At 32.2% G+C, this 19,960-nt stretch overlaps 1 protein-coding gene across 3 annotated transcripts; it reads right to left on the bottom strand.

Annotated features, from left to right (window-relative positions):
* Nucleotides 1-4,175: 4,175 nt before the first annotated feature.
* LOC108476413 (embryogenesis-associated protein EMB8) lies at nt 4,176-11,413 on the bottom strand. 3 transcript variants are annotated; one of them, XM_017778632.2, is made up of 15 exons: nt 11,018-11,413; nt 10,473-10,575; nt 10,271-10,360; nt 10,113-10,174; nt 9,902-10,002; nt 9,212-9,301; nt 8,190-8,312; nt 7,584-7,661; nt 6,527-6,612; nt 6,152-6,200; nt 5,605-5,661; nt 5,394-5,524; nt 5,220-5,303; nt 4,828-4,894; nt 4,176-4,753 (listed from the first exon to the last, which is right to left on the bottom strand). In XM_017778632.2, exons 1-15 carry the CDS (start codon nt 11,031-11,033, stop codon nt 4,295-4,297), a joined length of 1,596 nt encoding a protein of 531 aa, XP_017634121.1. In that variant the 5' UTR covers nt 11,034-11,413; the 3' UTR covers nt 4,176-4,294. The 3 variants fall into 3 exon arrangements, with proteins under 3 accessions (XP_017634121.1, XP_017634120.1, XP_017634119.1); XM_017778631.2 differs by having other exon boundaries at nt 11,184-11,413; XM_017778630.2 differs by lacking the exon at nt 11,018-11,413 and having other exon boundaries at nt 10,473-10,803.
* Nucleotides 11,414-19,960: the final 8,547 nt, after the last annotated feature.

Here is a 19,960-nt window from a genome sequence, read left to right as displayed (position 1 = left end):
TATGATGCAGCAGTAATGGTAATATATGTATGTATATGTTAAGTATATTTCAATTATTTTTTACTTGTTATTCTAATTTTATATAATATCCAACAGGCACACAAGAAGTATGAACCATTTTTGAATAAAAGCATTGATCATTATGATGAAATTGCTTTGGTTGTTGGCAAAGATATGGCAACAGGGAGTTTTGCCTGAACATTTGCTGACATAGATTTGGATGATGATAACATAGGTTTAGTGCCTATAGATGCGAGAATGAAGCGATCAAGAGGTAAGAACAAATGTATCTTCATCCGCACATCCAAACGTAAAAGAAAAAGGCTCAAGAAAGTGTCGAAGATGAACAAATTAAACTTGTGAGTGAACAACTTGGCGAAATTGCTAATGCTTTGAAACAATTTACTGCGGATAAGACACCACATCTTTACAAAGAAGTGATGTCAATGGAGGTAGAAGGATTTGATGATGACTTCCTTTGTTCTGTGTTTGATTATTTAGTGAGTCATGAATCTGAGGCAAAAGCTTTTTTAGTTAAAAGAAAGAAGCATAGAAAAATTTGGCTTCAAAAATTTTCTCAAGGTTGAAGATATTGATAATGTGGTGTAATATTAGTTCTGCACTTGGACAATGTTGTTATAATGTGCTGTAATATTAGTTATGCACTTGGATAATGTTGTTGTTATCATGTAGTGTAATACTAATTATGCATTTGGATAATATTATTAATTTCTAGTATTAATTGTGGTTTGGAAGCTAATTTATAATATTCAACCATTAATTTTATTTTTTTATAACACAATTACAAATAATTATTTGACTTTGGTTGTTTTCAATTTAGGACGGTTAATATTCTAGTTTAATAATTGAGTATTACTATATATTTAAAATGATTTATTTATTTATAAATAAATCATTGCAATACATGTTAAAAGCAATTTAAAATATAAATGTATTAATATATATATATATATAAAATAAATTCAATCAAACAAAGAAAAGATAATAAATTCTTTAAATATATAAATTTTTATTATAAAACAGCTTTTCAGGAAATTTGCCAAACAACAGAAAATATTTTACACAGATTCATCCAAACACCAGAAAAGTAAATCATTTTCCAGAAATTATTTTCCAGGAAATCATTTTCCAGAAATCATTTTCCGGAAAATATTTTACCTGCAAACAAACGGAGCCAAAGTTGTCTTTAAGGTTCAAATTCCTTCTCTCTTTTGAGAGTGCAATGTGTATATTTTATATGCACAATATTATGAAATCAAATGTAATTATTTACTATAAATTCAAATATGAACATAAATAAAATTGTTTAATATAATTAAATACAATATCAAAATAATTAATATAGCTAAAATAGTAAACAGTTTGAAGTTCAAACTTAAAATTTTATGTTTTATACTCCCGTGATTAATTGGGTTCAATTAAATGTAAATAAATGTAATTTTGACTTGAGAAGAAAGCAATCAGCCTAAGTGGAAAGCAAATTTCCACAAATTCCATTAGAGAAATTATGGCATTAAAATGTAAATAGCAAAAATATGGATTAAACTCTTTGGCCAAATTTTAAAAGAATTGTGGTTGGCTGATGGGGTTTAATATGGTAACAGGGATGGATGAAATATTCAGGATTGAGGCATGAGCGATTGTTGAAGGAATGAAACTGGCTTGGTTGAATGGGTACAAACATGTGGAGATTAATTGTGATAATGCGATGCTTACTGAGACTATTTGTAATGGATTCGCATCAATTAGCACTATTGAAGAAGTCCGGTTATTTCATGAATGGTGTAAAAAGGATTGGAAAGTGAAGTTTCGGCATGTAGGGCGAGAGAGTAATAAGGTCACTGATTGGCTGGCAAAGGCGGCAATAGGGAGAATTAACCAGCTGGCCCTGTTTCCAAATCCACCAAATTTCGTAATTCATCTACTTGAAGAGGATAGTAATGTTCACTCATATGAAGGAAGCTCGTCCGTTGTTTCTTCCTAGTTAATAGGAATGTCTTCTTTTTTACCAAAAAAAAAAGGAAAAAAGAATTGTAGTTGGCAATTTTTTAAAGAAAAATCTATATTAGTAAATTTTAAAATAATTTTAAGACCATCCTAAAATTCAGTATTAATAATTGGCAAAATTATGATAAAAAATATCAATTTACAATAAAAACGGGTGCAAATACTTAAAGAATAAAATATTTCTGCAATTATTAGACATTAAATTGACATTTAACCAATTAATGTATATTTATCTATTCAATGCATAAATAATTTAAATATTAAAACGTTATGCTGGTTGACATAATAATAGCTTAACTATTTTGTACCAAAACGAAAATAACTAAAGTTTTTTTAGGGTAATAATTAAAAGTATAATTGAAAAGAAAAGTTACACATTTGACTTTTACATCATTAACGTTCACATTCATCCAACTATAAATAGAATTTTCAAAGTGATTATTTGTGCGTTGTAGTAGTTTAGTTAGGATGTTTTTAAGGTTGCTCGGTAAATGATTAATTATGAAATGTGTTTTATTTTTATGGGTGAAGATTAAATTTTAGACTTCATGATTAAGGGATAGAATGAGCAATCACCACATCACATCTTATAGTTTTATTATTTATACATATTACAAAACTAGTAGGAAATGTGATTTAGGGAACCAAAATTAAGGTTATTTTAGCTAAAAAAATGGATTATCATGTACAAATATGGGTAGTAAAATAAAATCATAATATTTTGTGTTATTTTAAGTAAAGCTTCCACACAAAATTAATTGTCAGTTTTTTTTTTAAAAAAATAATTTTGTTGATATAGGGAATCAACAAAGAGGAGGCAAGAAAGAGGAGGTGATAGTTGCAATGAGGCTGTTTCACCTATAACAAGTGGAAAGACGAAGGCGAGGGCTAAGGGAAAGAAGAGGAGGAGAAAGGTAGAGAATGTTAAGTCACTAAAGAGAGTGCTTAGGGTTGAATTAGGAAAGATCCTTGGTTCTTTCCTTGTTTGGTAATGCCACACCACTGATAATATGGATGGAAAACTATTTATGTGGTCGGTAAGGTTGCAGATCCGTTACATGTCAGATATTTTCGTTGTATGAGATAATAGTCCTTCTAGAGGCCAAAATCGGGTGGCCAAGAGTAAATGGTCTATTAAGAAAAAAAGTTTTACCCGTAACCTTTCTCTAAGTTATAAATCAGAAAAATAATGTATTTAAATACATTTAAACTCACTCTCTCTTTAATTATTATAATAACAACAATTATGAATTATTAACCAGCATAACAACTGAATCAGATTATGATTATAATAAAGTCAAATGCAATTAACAAAGTCCAGGCTATGTAAATTAATCTATAATAATGGCTGAAATTTCAAAGTGATGACTACTAGGATTTTATTTTGTCTCGCACTCCCTATGGTTTGAATATTCTTTGTATCTCAAAAAAAAAAAAGAAAGAATATTATTTGTCTCAGAATATAAAAGTATTCAAAGATAAGAAAAGAAAAAGGGCCAATAAGTTACTTTCTTAGGTTTGATTCCTAGCAATGAAAAAGGTCATTATCTTACCAAATTCATATTTCCTTTTAAGTCTATCAAACGGCAGATTTATATATATAAATTTGTTAAAATATGAGTATTTTTCTTAAAATTTGATATTTAGTTCATATATTTTTACTTTTAAAATTTTAATTTTTTATTTTTCAAAATTCAAAATTTAGGTCTAATAATTTTTGTTAAGTTTATTAATTTGACATTTAAAATTAACAAAATTTACTTGGTAATCATGTTATTAAAAATGCTATAATGAAATTTAATTTAATAAAAGAAAATAATAATGCTAAACTTTAAAATTTAAAAATAAATGAATTAAATTTTTAAAAATAAAAAATATAAAGATTAAATTCTATTTTTTAAAAGAATAGACTTATGGTGTGATGAGTCATTGCAGAGCAAACAGGGGGTTGATGGCCACCCAAGGTTTGAAATTTTGTTTGATTAGAATAGATAAGATAATGTTGGATTTTGTGAATGATAAAGATTGGGAGAGTGAATAATAAGAATTTCATTATGTGAGTAAAAGCAGTATCCATGTTGTTGCTTATGGATATTATGATATATGTGGACTTAAAATCTTTTTAAAAAAAAAAAAGTCAGAACAAGTTTTCATGATAACTAATTACGATCAAATTAATAGAGATTTTAGTTCACAATTACTACAAGCAAAAGCCATGTTTAGAGGAATAATGTCACATAAAACATGTAGAAAATACATCTCTTACCTACCTTCTATGCGAAGTTGCAGCCGAAAATTTTCTGAGCTTCTTCTTGCTGGAAAAAATGCGAAGAGCTGAACCTAGTATTGGCCAACTTGTAATTATGGCAATGTAAACTAGTAACCACACCGATTTTCCGTTTTTTTGGAATAGAAGATGATCCAACCATCTTTTTGATGCAGTAATCACATCAAAACACTTGATCCGTTGCAGGCTTGAACATTCTCCTGATACTTCACCACCACTGCCTGCAACATCTGACTTTGTTTCCGTCTGCTGCTGTGTTTGTTCCGTTGCTAAAACAGTTTTATCTTGAATACTCCCCAACCCCGTAAAGTGTTCAACTGATTTATTTCCTGCATGCGCGCTACTGACTGCAGCCACCATTCCATCTTCTCTGACGTTTACATAAGGACCCTGATCAATTGATGATTCGATTGACGCCTTCTGCTCTGTAATCTCAGTCTGCAAATGCATCAACTACTTCATAACCCTAGCAATGCACATTTCAATGAAATGAACATAAAATAAAAGTAAACCTTCTTTTTGTGCATATGTGAACTAGAGTGTAGGACACCAATAAATTCGTCAGTGGCCCTCACCCACCTGCATGATTAAAAGAAAGAAAGTATGTGTCAGAACAGGTCTGCCTTTCGATGTCTTAAAAGAATTGCATATCAACAACATCCATGACACCTCAAAGAAACACTGAAGCACATGGTTGGAGTTCCCTCTCAATTTCAGTTAAGGGGTTTCATAAATGACAACAGCAATCAAATAATAACACGAAAAAAACAGCCACCAGGACTGCTTGGATTGAACTAAATAAATTTCTTGAAATTCTTTTATCAAGGGAAGGCTGATTTATAGCATCAATAGATTTGACATATTATACTGGTTAGTTATGTACTAATGTGAAGCTATAAATTACCATAGTCTAGATCCAGTTATTCCCTCAAAAAATGCAAGATGTCCTCCATGTTTTATGGTGGCCAACACAATATTTTTATTTGCCCTGTTAAAGACAGAGTTAAAAGGTTAGTTGCCCAAAATAACACAAGAAACTCAAAGATAACATTCAGTAGCCTGGTTACAGGAGCTCCACCTGCATTCATCCCAAGGAATTGCTTCTCTCGTACAGACCGGATCATCTAGAGCACTGATACAGAGCAATGGCACTGACACATTTAACACATAAGGAGTGCTGGTAGAACGCCTATAGTATGTATCCACAGTCTGAGAAAACAGTATGATACTTTTGGTAACTCATAATACACCGGCAAAGAAGAAACAATGGATAAAGTTTCAGATGGTACCTCAAATTTTCCAACAAGGCAAGTAGCGAAGTTGTCAAAATCTCGAATTGAACGTGACTATTGAAAGCCAAGAGGATAACCATTAAAGTGTATGATAAGCAAGAGAAGCATAACAAAGCAATTTGAATGAAAATTAATAACATCATGAACATGCTGTACTAGCAATAAACTTAATAGTGCAGGTTGTAAAAAGGAAAGCAAAGGTGATTCGAAGGCATCCAAACTTAATAGTCCAAACTTCCCTTGACGTAAGAAACAAATCATTCAAGTATGCTTAATTCTACAAGTAATCATGCTCAATGTTTTCATGTGGAAACTATCCAGGACTGGCCTGGCAGAAGGAAGGATAAGAAACATAACATATATCAATCTCTAGATTAGATATTTTAGTGTTAAGTTTTGCAAGATGAAAGCAAAATGAGGAAACTTTTATCTCCTTACAGCTGTATGAGAAACAACAGAACAGCATTTCATCTTCAGATCTATTATAACTATAGTAGTGACGCATCCCAAACAAAAGCTGGTCCTCATATAAAAAAAAACTAACCTTTTTTATTCCTTCCCAATTAGCCAACCGAGAATAGCGAGGCTCATGCCTACAATAAACATGTGGGGTCATATCAACTCTAGGAAACTAATACATAAAATCTATTACTACTTCTTCAATTGAGACATATCCAAGAACCCCATTCTCCCCACAAAGAAAACAGAAACAGGTATTATAGGTACTGTTAAGCTCCAAAGGGTAAAAGAATTGGAACAGAAACCAGTTACTAGGTACACACTATTCCTGAGGCCTCACTATGTATGCCTCCTCTGAAAAGAACAAAAAGGTTCCAACAGTTTTTGAGTTTCAGACAGCAAGACCTGCATTTAGGCCTAAAATCTGACGAGTTATTTGAGGAAAGCAAAACAGACATACAATTTTGCATAACCTTGAAGGCCAATTGTAAGGGCTCTATCATATAACTTCTGAAGTAGCCTGCGGCATATAAACCTATCACCAATCTGCAGAAGATGTAAAATTAAATGAAAGAAAATAACCAAATGATGAAGAAGAATTGCAGATTCATATGGATGATCACATATCCTGCTACGATGTCAAAGAACTAGTAACTTAATATGGCTAAAGCAGGTATACCACCATAACTAATTTAACTTCCAACACCAGTTCCTGAATAAGGAATACTTATCAACATAAATTTATATATTCACATCACAATAAGTCAAAAACTTCTAAGAATTAGCAAGTGAATGGAAAACGTAGGATGTCATGGAAGATGGGTAAGAGTTCATTTGAGAGCTAATGTAGTTGGAAGTTTTTGCTGCTAGAATTGAGCACGGAATTGATTGAAACAAATTGATTTAGGTTCTGTTAAGTTTCTTTGCCAAGGCTAGAAAGTTAGTTTTATCTTCGAGAGCTTAGCATGTGTCATTTCAACTCCAACTGAACCAAAATGAGTGTTTTTTTTTTTTTTTCTTCTTTTTGTGGTTCCTAGTTAATTTCTTGCTGTATCTTAGCATCATTAGATAATTGGTTCTATTTATAACCTTGGGAATCAATAATTAATACTCAATCAATAGCATGTGCATAAAAGGGAGGTCCTAGTGAGGGAATCATTAACACTATTAACCAATCAAATTATTATCAATATAAGCCAAAACAAAGAATGCATGAAAACACATTTCACTTCATCTCAATTTCAACAAATTACAAAGACATAAGCCTAAAAGATTAAGAACAAAGATAATTAAAAATTAGCAGAGATAATTAAAAATTAGCAGTTAAGGAATAATGGAGATATGAGAAATTTATTTATTGGAAAAGAAAAAATATGAAGAATAATATAATGGCATACTCTGAAGATTCAAACTAGCAACTAACAAATAATGAAACTTTGAAAATTTTCTTCCATAAAACATAGGCCACTTGAAACCTGAAACTAATAGCTAGATTTTGGTATAGATAAAGCACTAACCAAAAGGTCCCATGGGGAGCAAATAGCCACTGCTCCAGCTACTGGTACTTTCTCTCTATCCTCTCCAAGATATTTCACCTGTTGGAAATGATTGATACTAAGATGTCAAAGGTAAATATGAGTTGGTATAAGTTATAATTCAAGGTAACAAAATGTAACATAAAATGGTATGGGTAAGCAAGCTGCCTATTGGCTAATCAAAATAAAAAAAAAAAAAAAGTAAATACACAAGAGTGTATGCACTCACAGAAACAGAAATATATATGTATATATCCAAATTGCCTAAAAAACACTACTTTTATGTGGACAGGGGAAGGCATAGGACCATTTATAGGAATAATAACATGGACTTAAAGCCAACTTATTCTAATCTAAATAAGCTGAAACGTGCAGATTTACAAGAATCCAAAATGCATCTATTTGATTCTTGTAAAAGGAGAAGGAAATATCCAATACATCACTGGTGAAGAACTGGCATCTAACATAGACAAGACCAGTTGGTAGATGCACGGGAGAGGTAGATAATGCAATAGATTTCGTAATAAAACTTTTATACCAAACAAATAAGAAATACAATGTCAAAGAAATTCAGACCAAGTAACATACCAGAATGTTGGCACCAATGCTAGTTCCAATAGCAAATAAAGGAGCCTTTGGATACTGATGATGAAGATAATCAATGACGACTCGGGCATCCTCTGTCCAGCCAGCATTATAAAAGCAATCAGACTGCAAATGTGTTATTACAAAATACAACATTAAAAGAAATAGATCTATTTCACATTAACAATGTTAAACTTATTAAAAAATCATGAAGAAATTATTAATATGAACAGAATGGTTAAGCGATGACTAATCTTTATTTAACTACAAGATAGCTCTTAACATCTGAAAATTTCCAGAGGAAGTACAAGAAGCCCTCAGCTTTTAACCAATACACTATAGTTTTCATCCATGCATACTTGTTCCTTGGAGCATGGCATACAAACATAGCCAAATACATCTCACCAATTAACTACCAGTCAAAGATCTAGGTCACTGTATTAGTTCTTAATAGAGGAACTAAATGAATTTTTAAAAAATAAAACAAATTAACTAGAAATAAAGCACCACAATGTAATGTGCCACAAACAAAAAATGCAACTAGTTTTATTTTACTCGGACTCGGAGTTCAGTGTTATATACAGGTATGGTCAACTTTTTCTAATTATTTCCACATATTTGGAAGGTCATATCTCCATATCTACATTTATTGAATATCATCAGATATAGGTATTTTAAGGAGCATGAAAAGTCTGCACAACATAGGCCTAATTGATCTATCATTATAAGGTTAAATACCCAATGTTCTGTCCTTTTTAATTAAATTATTACTACCTTTAGATCAACCTCCAGAAACTTAATTGTTTAAAAAGCTCATCAGTTAAACAAAAAATCAAAGTATTTTTCAATGTCGATTGATTTCACAGACCAATAGAATATAATTATAGGAAGTTCAATGTCCATCATGCAAGATAGATTACTTAGGCAAAATTCCAACTCAAACAGACCAATTAAAAAAGAACACATTAAATACAAGTTTAGTGAGCTAAATGCAGGAGGGAAATAAAAGAAAAAGAACAGCTCACAGTAATTGAAACACCACCCAGTCCTCGGTGGTTGCTAACTACAACATTCCATCCATGTGTTGCCAATCCAAATGCAAGGTGCTTAATGTACTGCAACAAGAATTATATCAAGAAAATTGTAATTTAGTAAACCATATTCCACAACAATCTCTTTCCCATATTTAACCTATGTGTCATTAATTAGTATATGCAATTCTTTAAGTGATTAGTAAGTGGAACAGGGACGAATTAAATTGGCATCAATAGCAACAATTTTTTCTTAACCAGCCACTACATATAGGCAGTAAACTTGCAAAAGGCAAAAAAAAAAGAAGCAGCAGCGCTAAATATACCTAACAAAAAGAACCAGGGGCAAAATCGATATATACAGCCATTAAAGCATATTCCATAAGCAATAAGTGAGAAACCAGCAAAGCCTAAAACAAAATCGGTTTATTAGGCCTATCTATTACTAGGCAACTGAATTTTGAGACAGGATAGACATTTGCAAGTTCTAAATTGAGATCCTCATAAGCCTGTCAGCTATCTACTACCTATCCTTCACCTCTAACTACTCATTGTACTCTTGAAGTTTCTATGGATAACTATCCAACTATCCTAGTTGGATTTTTCATTTGTCCAAGTTCAGCAAAAGTTGATACAAAGAGCAGCTAGAAACAAGAAAAGAAGAGTAGTAAACATTTAACTTACTGAAGAAGTAGAATCACTTGTTAAGCCAGGAATGACAACCACCAAAGGTGTAGTGTCATCCTTGGAGATAGTATGATTCACTTCAAAGGCACCTCTTGAAACTGTACAATTGTCAAACACGTCAAAAGTAAGAGCTTTTTACAACCCAAAGTATGAATTTTTCTAGTAGTTATTATGTCTACCATAATATCATCAAAAGTTTTGCACTTACTATCAGAACTTGTAAGCCAATCTAGAGCTATGGTTCCACCATCAGAAGCATGAAAAAGTTGTCTGAGGAAACAGAGGTCTTTGTGAGATAAAAAGCACATGGGCCAACATATATATATTCTAAATCCAACATTAAAAAGATCGGAAAAATTTTAGGACCTGCGGTAGCTGAAAGCAGGAGGATTCCCGAAGAAATTGAGAAAAGCAGTCTGAAAATGAGGACTTGATAACCACGGTGTTGCTAAATACCTGCAATAATTTACCAAATCAACCCCCCCCCCCCCCAAAAAAAAAAAATCATGATTGAGAGTGAAAGAAAACAAATTTGTGGGTAAACTAGAAAAAGGAGGAAAAAGGGTACCTGCCATGAAGGATCTTGCACTTGGAAACCACGCCATGGTAGATATGGGAAGTGGGGTGAAAGGTCAAAGCAACCGGAGCACCTCGGAATCCACTGAAAAAGCCTTGGAAGAAATGAAATTCCAGGAAATTGTAAAGGAAAACTACCCAAATCACCATAAACGCAATTACATAATGCAAAATAGGAATCAAACAAAGGGCTCGGAATACTTCTTTATATGCATTGAGGGATGATTCATCCCATGAAATCGACCAATCCATTTGATTAAAATTTGGAGAAAACATGAATGGTTAAATCAAAAAAAAAAACTTGAAATTGGGGAAGAAGCAGTACATACAGAAATTGGAAAAAAAAAGTTGCCTTTCTTTTTTAATGGTTTTCCAGAATTAATGGAGAGAGGGAAAGTAGGAGAAAATTATGGTGAAAATTTCTTTGGGGGTTTGATTTTCTGTTTGGGTGAAGAAAAAAAATGATGACAGTTGAGAGTTTGGTGAGTGAATTTATGTCAAAAAAAATAAAAACTATGGCTCTATCATCAATCATACCGCAACTAATGAACATCTGACAAATGTTTCAGCTTTTGTATCAGAGAAACCAGGTAAAAATCGTTCAACACAATGCTTGGTATAAATAAAATATAATGAGTAGAACCATATCACCAATGCTGATATAGCAGCCAACCTCAAATTATAATAGAAATAAGTTGCTTACCAGGATCAGAGTGAGATTTCCGTTCGGCTATAAGTAACAGCCGGGCCCTTCCACCATTGGTGTTTAGGGTGACCATCAAGATGTCCCCATGGAACTAACTTTGATGGTCATAGTTGGCAGCCTTTTTTTTTTTTTTGTGTGAAAAACAATCAAATTGATCAAAATCACCCCTAATTTTATATTGATTTAGAACTTTTACGGTATTATCGATACTTCATCATAAACTAGTAGGCATGTGCTCTCATCTAAGCTTAATTTAGTCAAATAGTCGGCAACTCTAGTATCTACTTTGAGAACATGTCAAATCAGTAAAAAATTATTTATAAGGCTTGAACTACCTTTAAATTGTCAATATGAATCATAGCTCTATTAAATCCATTACTAAGTGAAGTAAGCACGCCATCCAAAATACTTTAAAGTTCGGCCTCAAAGACCATGCATTTCTCGAGATATGGGTTATATCCGAAGATCAATTTTTTATTCCGATCTTGCAACACTCCACCAGTAGACGCTGGTCTATACCCTCTATCCATTGCACCATTAATGAATAAGTGCACCCAATTCCCTGATAAGGAAGTTTGAGTATTAGAGTCATGAACATTTAACTTTACCTCATTATGGTTCAACTCATACTGTTGTGCCCAAGTATAAGAGACTCTAACAATTTCAAGGGCATTGCAAGTTATGCCTTGAAAAATAAAAAGATTCATATTCTTCCAAATACGCCAAGCAATTATCCCAAAAAGACAAGACCAAGTTGTCCCTCCTTTAGGTAATCTCGTGGAATAACAAAGATTGGAAGTTAACCAATTCTGTAAGTCCTCAGAAAAGAACATATTATGTTGGTCAAGTGGGACAACTTGCATCCACAACTCTTTTATTGTTGAGCAATCTCGTAACACATGCAAAATATTCTCTGTTTCATGATTGCAAAGTGAGCAAGAACTATTGTGCCCAACTCCTCGTCGAACACGCTCCATGTTAGTAACCAACCTTTGCTTGAAAACAATCCAAAGAAAAATTAATTCCTAGATAGTATTATGATTATGTCGTAAAGAAAAAAAAACGAGTGAGGCTGATAATGTTTGGAAACAACAAGAAATGATCTATTTCAAAAGGCAAGAATCAGAATTGTTATGTGCATGATTCGTGCATTATGTTTCATGAATTATGAAGCAATGGCAGCTACGACTCTCATTGTATTTACATGCTCTTTTTTTCCTTTCGTATTTCAATTAATAGTTTTTTTTGTTTGTTTTCTTCTGTTACACATATGTACACACTCGCACTTACTTTTTCTTTTTGTTGCGAACATGTAAAAGCGCGTGCGTGTATACTTTGCCTTACTTACACTTCCCTCCACCCTCTTTATTTTTCATTATGGTTCATTTTATTCTACGAACAAAAATTAATTTCCAAATGATATTATGATTATGGTGTAAATAAAAACAAAACATGGGTGAGATTGATACTATTTGGAAACAATAAGAAGTGATCTACTACAGAAGGCAAGAATTAAAACTATTATGTGCATGAATCGTGCATTATTAGTGCATTATGTTTCATGCATTATAAAGCAGTGATAGTTACGACTCTCACTGTACTTGCACTTACATGCTTTTTTTTCCTTTAGTATTTCAATTAATGGTTTTATCATTTATTTTCTTTTATTACACATACATACACATACGCAGTTACATTTTCATTGTACCGCGAATTTGTAAAAGTGTAAAACCTTGATGATGATGATGATCATGAAGCAGCGGTAGCTACAACTCTCACTGTACTTACACTTACACGCTTTTTTTTTCCTTCCGTATTTCAATTAATGATTTTTTTTGTTTGTTTTCCTCTGTTACAGAAACATACATACTACACTTATTTTTTATTTTAGTTGCGAACATTTAAAGTGTAAAACCCCCTAATCGCTCCCATGCACACATATATACTCTGCCTTACTTAATTCCCAAATAGTATTATGATAATGCCATAAAGAAAAACAAAGCATTGGTGAGGCTAATACTATTTGGAAACAGCAAGAAATGATCTACTTCAAAAGGCAATAATCAGAACTGTTATGTACATTATTCATGAATGATTCGTGTATTGTTAAGCAGCGACAACTATGACTCTCACTGTAATTACACGCTTTTCTTTCTTTTCGTATTTTAATTAATGGTTTTGTCATTTTTTTCTTCTATTACGCATACGTACACACTTGCACCTACTTTTTCTTTTTGCCGCGAACGTGTAAAAGTGTAAAATCCCCTTATGGCTCACACGCATGCGCATATATTTTGCCTTACTTACACTTCCCCTTGCCCTCTTTATTTTTCGTTATGCTTCAGTTTTATTCGACGAAAAAAAATTAATTTCCAAATAGTATTATGATTATGGCATAAAGAAAAACAAAGCATGGGTGGGGTTGATATTGTTTGAAAAGAACAGGAAATAATCTACTTCAAAAGGAAAAAGTCAGAACTGTTATGTGCATAATTTGTACATGATTTATGCATCATGTTTCGTGCATTATGAAGCAGTGATAGCTACAACTCTAACTGTAGTTACACTTACATGTTTTTTTTCCTTCTGTAATTCAATGAATGGTTTTGTCGTTTGCTTTCTTTTGTTACACATACGTACACACTTGCATGTATATTCTGCCTCACTTACCCTTCCCCTCACCCCCTTTATTTTTCCTTATGGTCCAATTTTATTCTACAATAAAAAAATAATTTCGAAATAGCTGTATAATTATGGCGTAAAGAAAAATAAAGCATGAGTGAGGCTAATACTGTTTAGAAACAACAAGAAATGATCTACTTCAAAAGGTAAGAATCAGAATTGTTATGTATTTATAATCCCCAACCCAAAACCCAAATGTGATATGGACCACCTACTCGCAACCCAACCGGGCCCTACCAATGGTATTCAAGCCTGGCACTTATTGCCTCTCTCTTTCTTTTTCTCTCTGTGTATGTGTGTTTGTGTGCATGATTTGTACATTATGTTTTGTGCATTAATGATTTTTGCATTATCCGTGCATTATGAAGTAGCGGCAATTACGACTCTAACTGTACTTAAACTTACACGATTTTTTCCTTCCTTATTTCAATTAATGGTTTTTCCGTTTGTTTTCTTCTGTTACACATACATACACGTGCACTTACTATTTCTTTTTGCCACAAACATGTAAAAGTGTAAAAACTCGATGATTATGATGATGATGATAATCATGATCATGAAGCAGCGGCAACTACGACTCTTACTGTACTTACACTTATATGCTTTTTTTTCCTTTCTTATTTCAATTAATGGTTTTGTCATTTGTGTTCTTTTGTTACATATATGTACACATTCGCATTTACTTTTTCATTTTACCATGAACATGTAAAAGTGTGGAAATTCGATGATAATGATGATGATTATGAAGCAGCGACAGCTACGACTTTCACTTTGCTTACACTTACACACTTTTTTTTCCTTTTGTATTTCAATTAATGGTTTTGTCGTTTCTTTTCTTCTGTGACACATAAGTAAACACTCACACTTACTTTTTCTTTTATCCGTGAACATGTAAAAGTATAAAACCCCCTTATGGCTCACATGTGCACGCGTATACTCTATCTTACTTACCTTTCCCCCTACCCCATTTATTTTTCGTTATTGTTTAGTTTTATTCTATGAACAAAAATTAATTTCTAAATAGTATTATAATTATGGCGTAAAGAAAAACAAAGCATTGGAGAGGCTGATATTGTTTGGAAGTGGCAGGAAATGATCTACTTCAAAAGGCAAGCATTAAAACTGTTATGTGCATGATTTGTGAATGATTCATGTATTATGATGCATCAACAATAACTTTCACTTTACTTACACTTATACACATTTTTTTCCTTATGTATTCAAATTAGTGGTTTTTCTTTTGTTTTCTTCTATTATACATACATATACACTTGCACTTATTTTTTCTTTTTACCGTGAACATGTAAAACTATAAAACCCCCTCATGGCTCCCACATGCATACGTATACTCTACCTTACTTACCCTTCCCCCACCCCTTTTATTTTTCATTATCTTCAGTTTTATTCTACAAACAAAAATTAATTCCTAGATAGTATTATGATAATGGCGTAAAGAAAAATAAAGCATTGGTGAGGTTGATACTATTTGGAAATGGAAAGAAATGATCTATTTCAAAAGGCAAGAATCAGAACTATTATGTGCATGATTCGTGCATTATAAAGCAGTGGCAACTACGACTCTCACTGTACTAAAACACTATTTTTTTTCCATCCGTATTTCAATTAAAGGTTTTATCATTTGTTTCCTTCTGTTACACATACGTCCACACTCGCACCTACTTTTTTTTTGTCGCAAACATGTACTTTTTTTTTGTTGCAAACATATAAACTTGTAAAACTCCCTTATGGCTTCTACACACATGCATATACTTTGCCTTACTTACCTTTCCTACCACCATCTATATTTTTCGTTATGGTTAAATTTTATTTTACAAAAAAAATTAATTTTCAGATAGTATTATGATTATGGCGTGAAGAAAAACCAAGCATGAGTGAGGGTGATACTATTTGGAAATGATAGGAAATGATGTGCTTCAAATGGCAATAATTACGACTATCATGTGCATGATTCGTGAATGTTTTGTGCATTATAAAGCATTTGTGAATGTAATGAGGTTGATACTGTTTGGAAACGATAGGATATGATCTACTTCAAAAAGCAAGAATCAAAATTTGTTATGTGTATGATTTGTGTATTATGTTTTGTCATTATGAAGCAGTGACAGCTACGACTCTCACTGTACTTATGCTTACATGCTTTTTTTTCCTTTCATATTTAAATTAATGGTTTTATCATTTGTTTTCTTCTGTTACACATATGTACACACTCACACTTATTTTTTCTTTTTGCCGCGAACATGTAAAAAGTGTTAAACCCCCTTATGGCTCCCATGCGCATACGTATATGCTACTTTGGTGAGGCTGATATTGTTTGGAAATGGTAGGAAATGATCTACTTCAAAAGGCAATAATCAAAACTGTTATGTGCATGATTCGTGCATTATGAATCAATGGCAACTATGACTCTTACTTTACTTACACTTAGACACTTTTTTTTTTCGTTTTGTATCTCCATTAATAATTTTGTCATTTGTTTGTTTTCTTTTGTTACACATACACACACACTTACACTTACTCTTTTTTTGTCGTTAATATGTAAAAGTGTTAAACCCTCTTGTCACATCCCAAAATTGGTCTAGAAGTTTCGAGGATAAAATGAGAATTTTAGCTCATATGTATTTGGAATTTTGTAACATGGTAAACCAAAAATTTCTTCGTCTATGGCTTTTAGGAATTAAATATATTTTTGAAAATAAGTTTCAAAAGACCTTTAATTTTGAATAAGGATTATTTTGTAAAAGGGTTCAAAATAGGAGTAGTTATAAAATAATTATAGCAAAGTTTTTAAAATACCCTATTTCCCTCTCCGTCTTTATAAAACACATGATAGTTTTCTCCTATTCACTTGTGTTGTCATCCCTTGCATTCCTAAAGCCGTATTCATCAAATTTTGATTCCTAAATTCCATTCCTTCTATTTCTATTATCACCCAATTAATAAACCTCAATAGAATTTCAAGAAAAACATCCAAAATACCATTGATTTCGTCATCTCTCAACCTTTGAGGTTTTTCGAATTTCCGATCAAATGTTCATTTTTCTCCCATTGAAGGTAAAAATTCATTTTCATATTAGTTTTTGATATTATCTAGTCTTTTAAATAGAATTTTTACCCATTACATCGAATGTTTTGAATAAAAGCTAAAAATTGGGTTATTAATGGTGGATTTTGGGATTTTGAATAAAAAAAGGTTTCAAAGTTTTTTTTTTTCCATTAGTTTTGATTTGATTAGAAAGTTTCTAAACATTCCTTAATGTTTCATTAAAAAATTCCAAAATTTTAATGAATTTTCGTGAAAATTACCATTATATATCGAAATTTCGGATCCATGAATCTGTATAGTTTTGAGTAGTTTGAAGATTGAGAATTGTTCTTAGATATAGAATTAGATGATTGGAATCGATTATAGGCAATTTGAACGAGTAAAGATTAAGATATTTCAGTTTCAAGTTTGTCAATTGAAATTTCAGTCTCACTTTACATACACTTACACGTTTTTTTTCCTCTCGTATTTCAATTAATGGTTTTGCCATTTATTTTCTTCTGTTACACACACGTACACACTCGCACTTACATTTTCTTTTTGTCATGAAAATGTAAAAGTATAAAAACCTTTTATGGCTCCCATACGCGTACAATACTCTTACTTACCTTCCCCCCACCCCCTTTATTTTTCTTATTTGTTCAGTTTTATTTTATGAACAAAAATTAATTCCTAGATACTATTATGATTATGGCGTAAAGAAAAACAAAGCATGCGTGAGGTTGATATTTTTTGGTAATGACAGGAAATAATTTACTTCAAAAGGCAATAATCAGAATTGTTATGTGCATGATTCGTGAATGATTTATGCATTATGAAGCAGTAACAATTACGACTCTCACTTTACTTACACTTACAGGATTTTTTTCCTTTCGTATTTTAATTAATGGTTTTGTCGTTTGTTTTCTTCTGTTAAACATACGTACACACTCATAGTTACTTTTTCTTTTTTGTCGTGAATATGTAAAAGTGTAAAACCCCCTTATTGCCTTTGTATGTGTGTGTGTGTGATTTGTGCATTATGTTTTGTGCATTAATGATCCTTTGTATGTGTGTGTGTGTGATTCGTGCATTATGTTTTGTGCATTAATGATTCATGCATTAATTGTTTGTGTATTATGAAGCAACGCCAGCTATAACTCTCATTGTACTTACACATACGCTTTTGTTTTCCTTCCCTATTTCAATTAATGGTTTTGTCGTTTGTTTTCTTTTGTTACACATACGCACACATGTGCACTTGCTTTTTCTTTTTGCTGCAAACATGTAAAAGTGTACAAACTCAATGATGACGATATGATGATTATGAAACAAAGGCAGCTATGGGTCTCACTGTACTTACACTTGCACACTTTTTTTTTCTTTCCCTATTTCAATTAATGGTTTTTTCGTTTGTTTTCTTTTATTACACATACGTACACACGCACACTTACTTTTTTCTTTTTGCCGCGGACATATAAAAGTGAAAAAACTTGATGATGATGGTGATCATCATCATTATGAAGCAGTTATGACTCTTACTTTAATGGTTTTACTGTTTGTTTTCTTCTATTACACATATGTACACATGCGTACTTACTTTTTCTTTTTACCACGAACATGTAAAATTGTTTTATGGATATTTGCTGGGGGTATGCGAGCTTGACACTTACTGCCCCTTTTTCTGTGCATGATTCGTGCATTAATGGTTCGTGCATTATGAAGTAGTGATAGTTACGATTCTCAATGTACTTACAGTTACAATTCAATGAATGAAGTTGAACTCATATTCCTTTATCTCTCCACAACTATCTTGGGCCTCAATGCCCCAAATCACAACACAATGGTGTGTATTCACAAATCCTATGGCATGTCAACTATATCCAACGGTCTCAAAAGGTCATAAGGCCAAAATCTCCACAATAAAACATATATATACTTACCATTTTCTACACACTTTCATTACACATTTACATCACTAACACAACATCATCACTGTCATTTGGTATATTTAGCATGCCCACAATTAACATATTTCACAATGGCTATCACAAGCATATATCTCATATCACATTAACACATCATAATACTCAGGTAAAATTAACGAGGAAAATAAGAAATCTTACACTCAGAACTTTGGATACGGGTTTAGGCTACTGCTAAGCTCCCATTTAACATTATAAATCATGTCTACAAGCAACGATTCCAAACATTCACCGTTCGAGCTTTCACCTAGTCGCTGAAAGCCTAAACTAGTTTTTTCTTTCCTTTCACCTTGCTCGTTGAAGGCTCCAACAGCTCCGAATCTTCACCCAAAATAGATCACATAGTAAACATAATTAATATTCAGCCATAGGCTCACCTAAATCAACCAAAAATGCAAGCCTAAGCTAGTTCCTCTTGGAACTTAAATTTTCAACTAGCTTAGCCAAAATACAAAAATCTCAATTCCTACTCGTTCCCTTTGCTTAAAAATGATTCCAATAATCTATTTACTTACCTAGGAATGATTCTCAACCTTCAAATCACTATAAAATACTCAAAATCATGGTTCTGAAATTTCGACATACAATGGCTATTTTTCAAGAAAACTTAACAAAACATTAAAAACTTTAAACAAAAATTTTAGAAGAGTTTAAAAACCTTCTTATCACATTAAAACGAGTTGAAAAACACTTTAAAATATTGATTTCATTCAGTATCCCAAATTTCACCATTAACGCCTCAAATTTCGACATTTACACAAAACCATTCGATTTAAATAGCCAGAGTTCATCAAAAACTATTAGGAAAATGAAACATTACCTTGGTTGGAGGTAAAACAAAAGTTTAATACAAAATCTAAAAAACCCTCAAGTTGAATGAATGCAAAAATTAATCGTGTTCTTGATGCTCTTTATGGGATTCTAAGAAGTTTAATGCTTGGAAGATGATGAAAATCAAAGGAATTGAAGTAATAGAGATCAAAATAGATAATTGGTGTTTGGGAAAATCAAGGGACGACAAAGACAAGTGAGGGGAGAAAGCTTTCGCGAGTTTCCTGTAGGTG

Source organism: Gossypium arboreum, chromosome 3, assembly GCF_025698485.1.
Source record: "Gossypium arboreum isolate Shixiya-1 chromosome 3, ASM2569848v2, whole genome shotgun sequence".
NCBI classification, from domain to species: Eukaryota; Viridiplantae; Streptophyta; class Magnoliopsida; order Malvales; family Malvaceae; genus Gossypium; species Gossypium arboreum.
The sequence above is the reverse complement of the archived record's forward strand: the minus strand, read 5'-3'. Positions and strand labels throughout refer to the sequence as shown.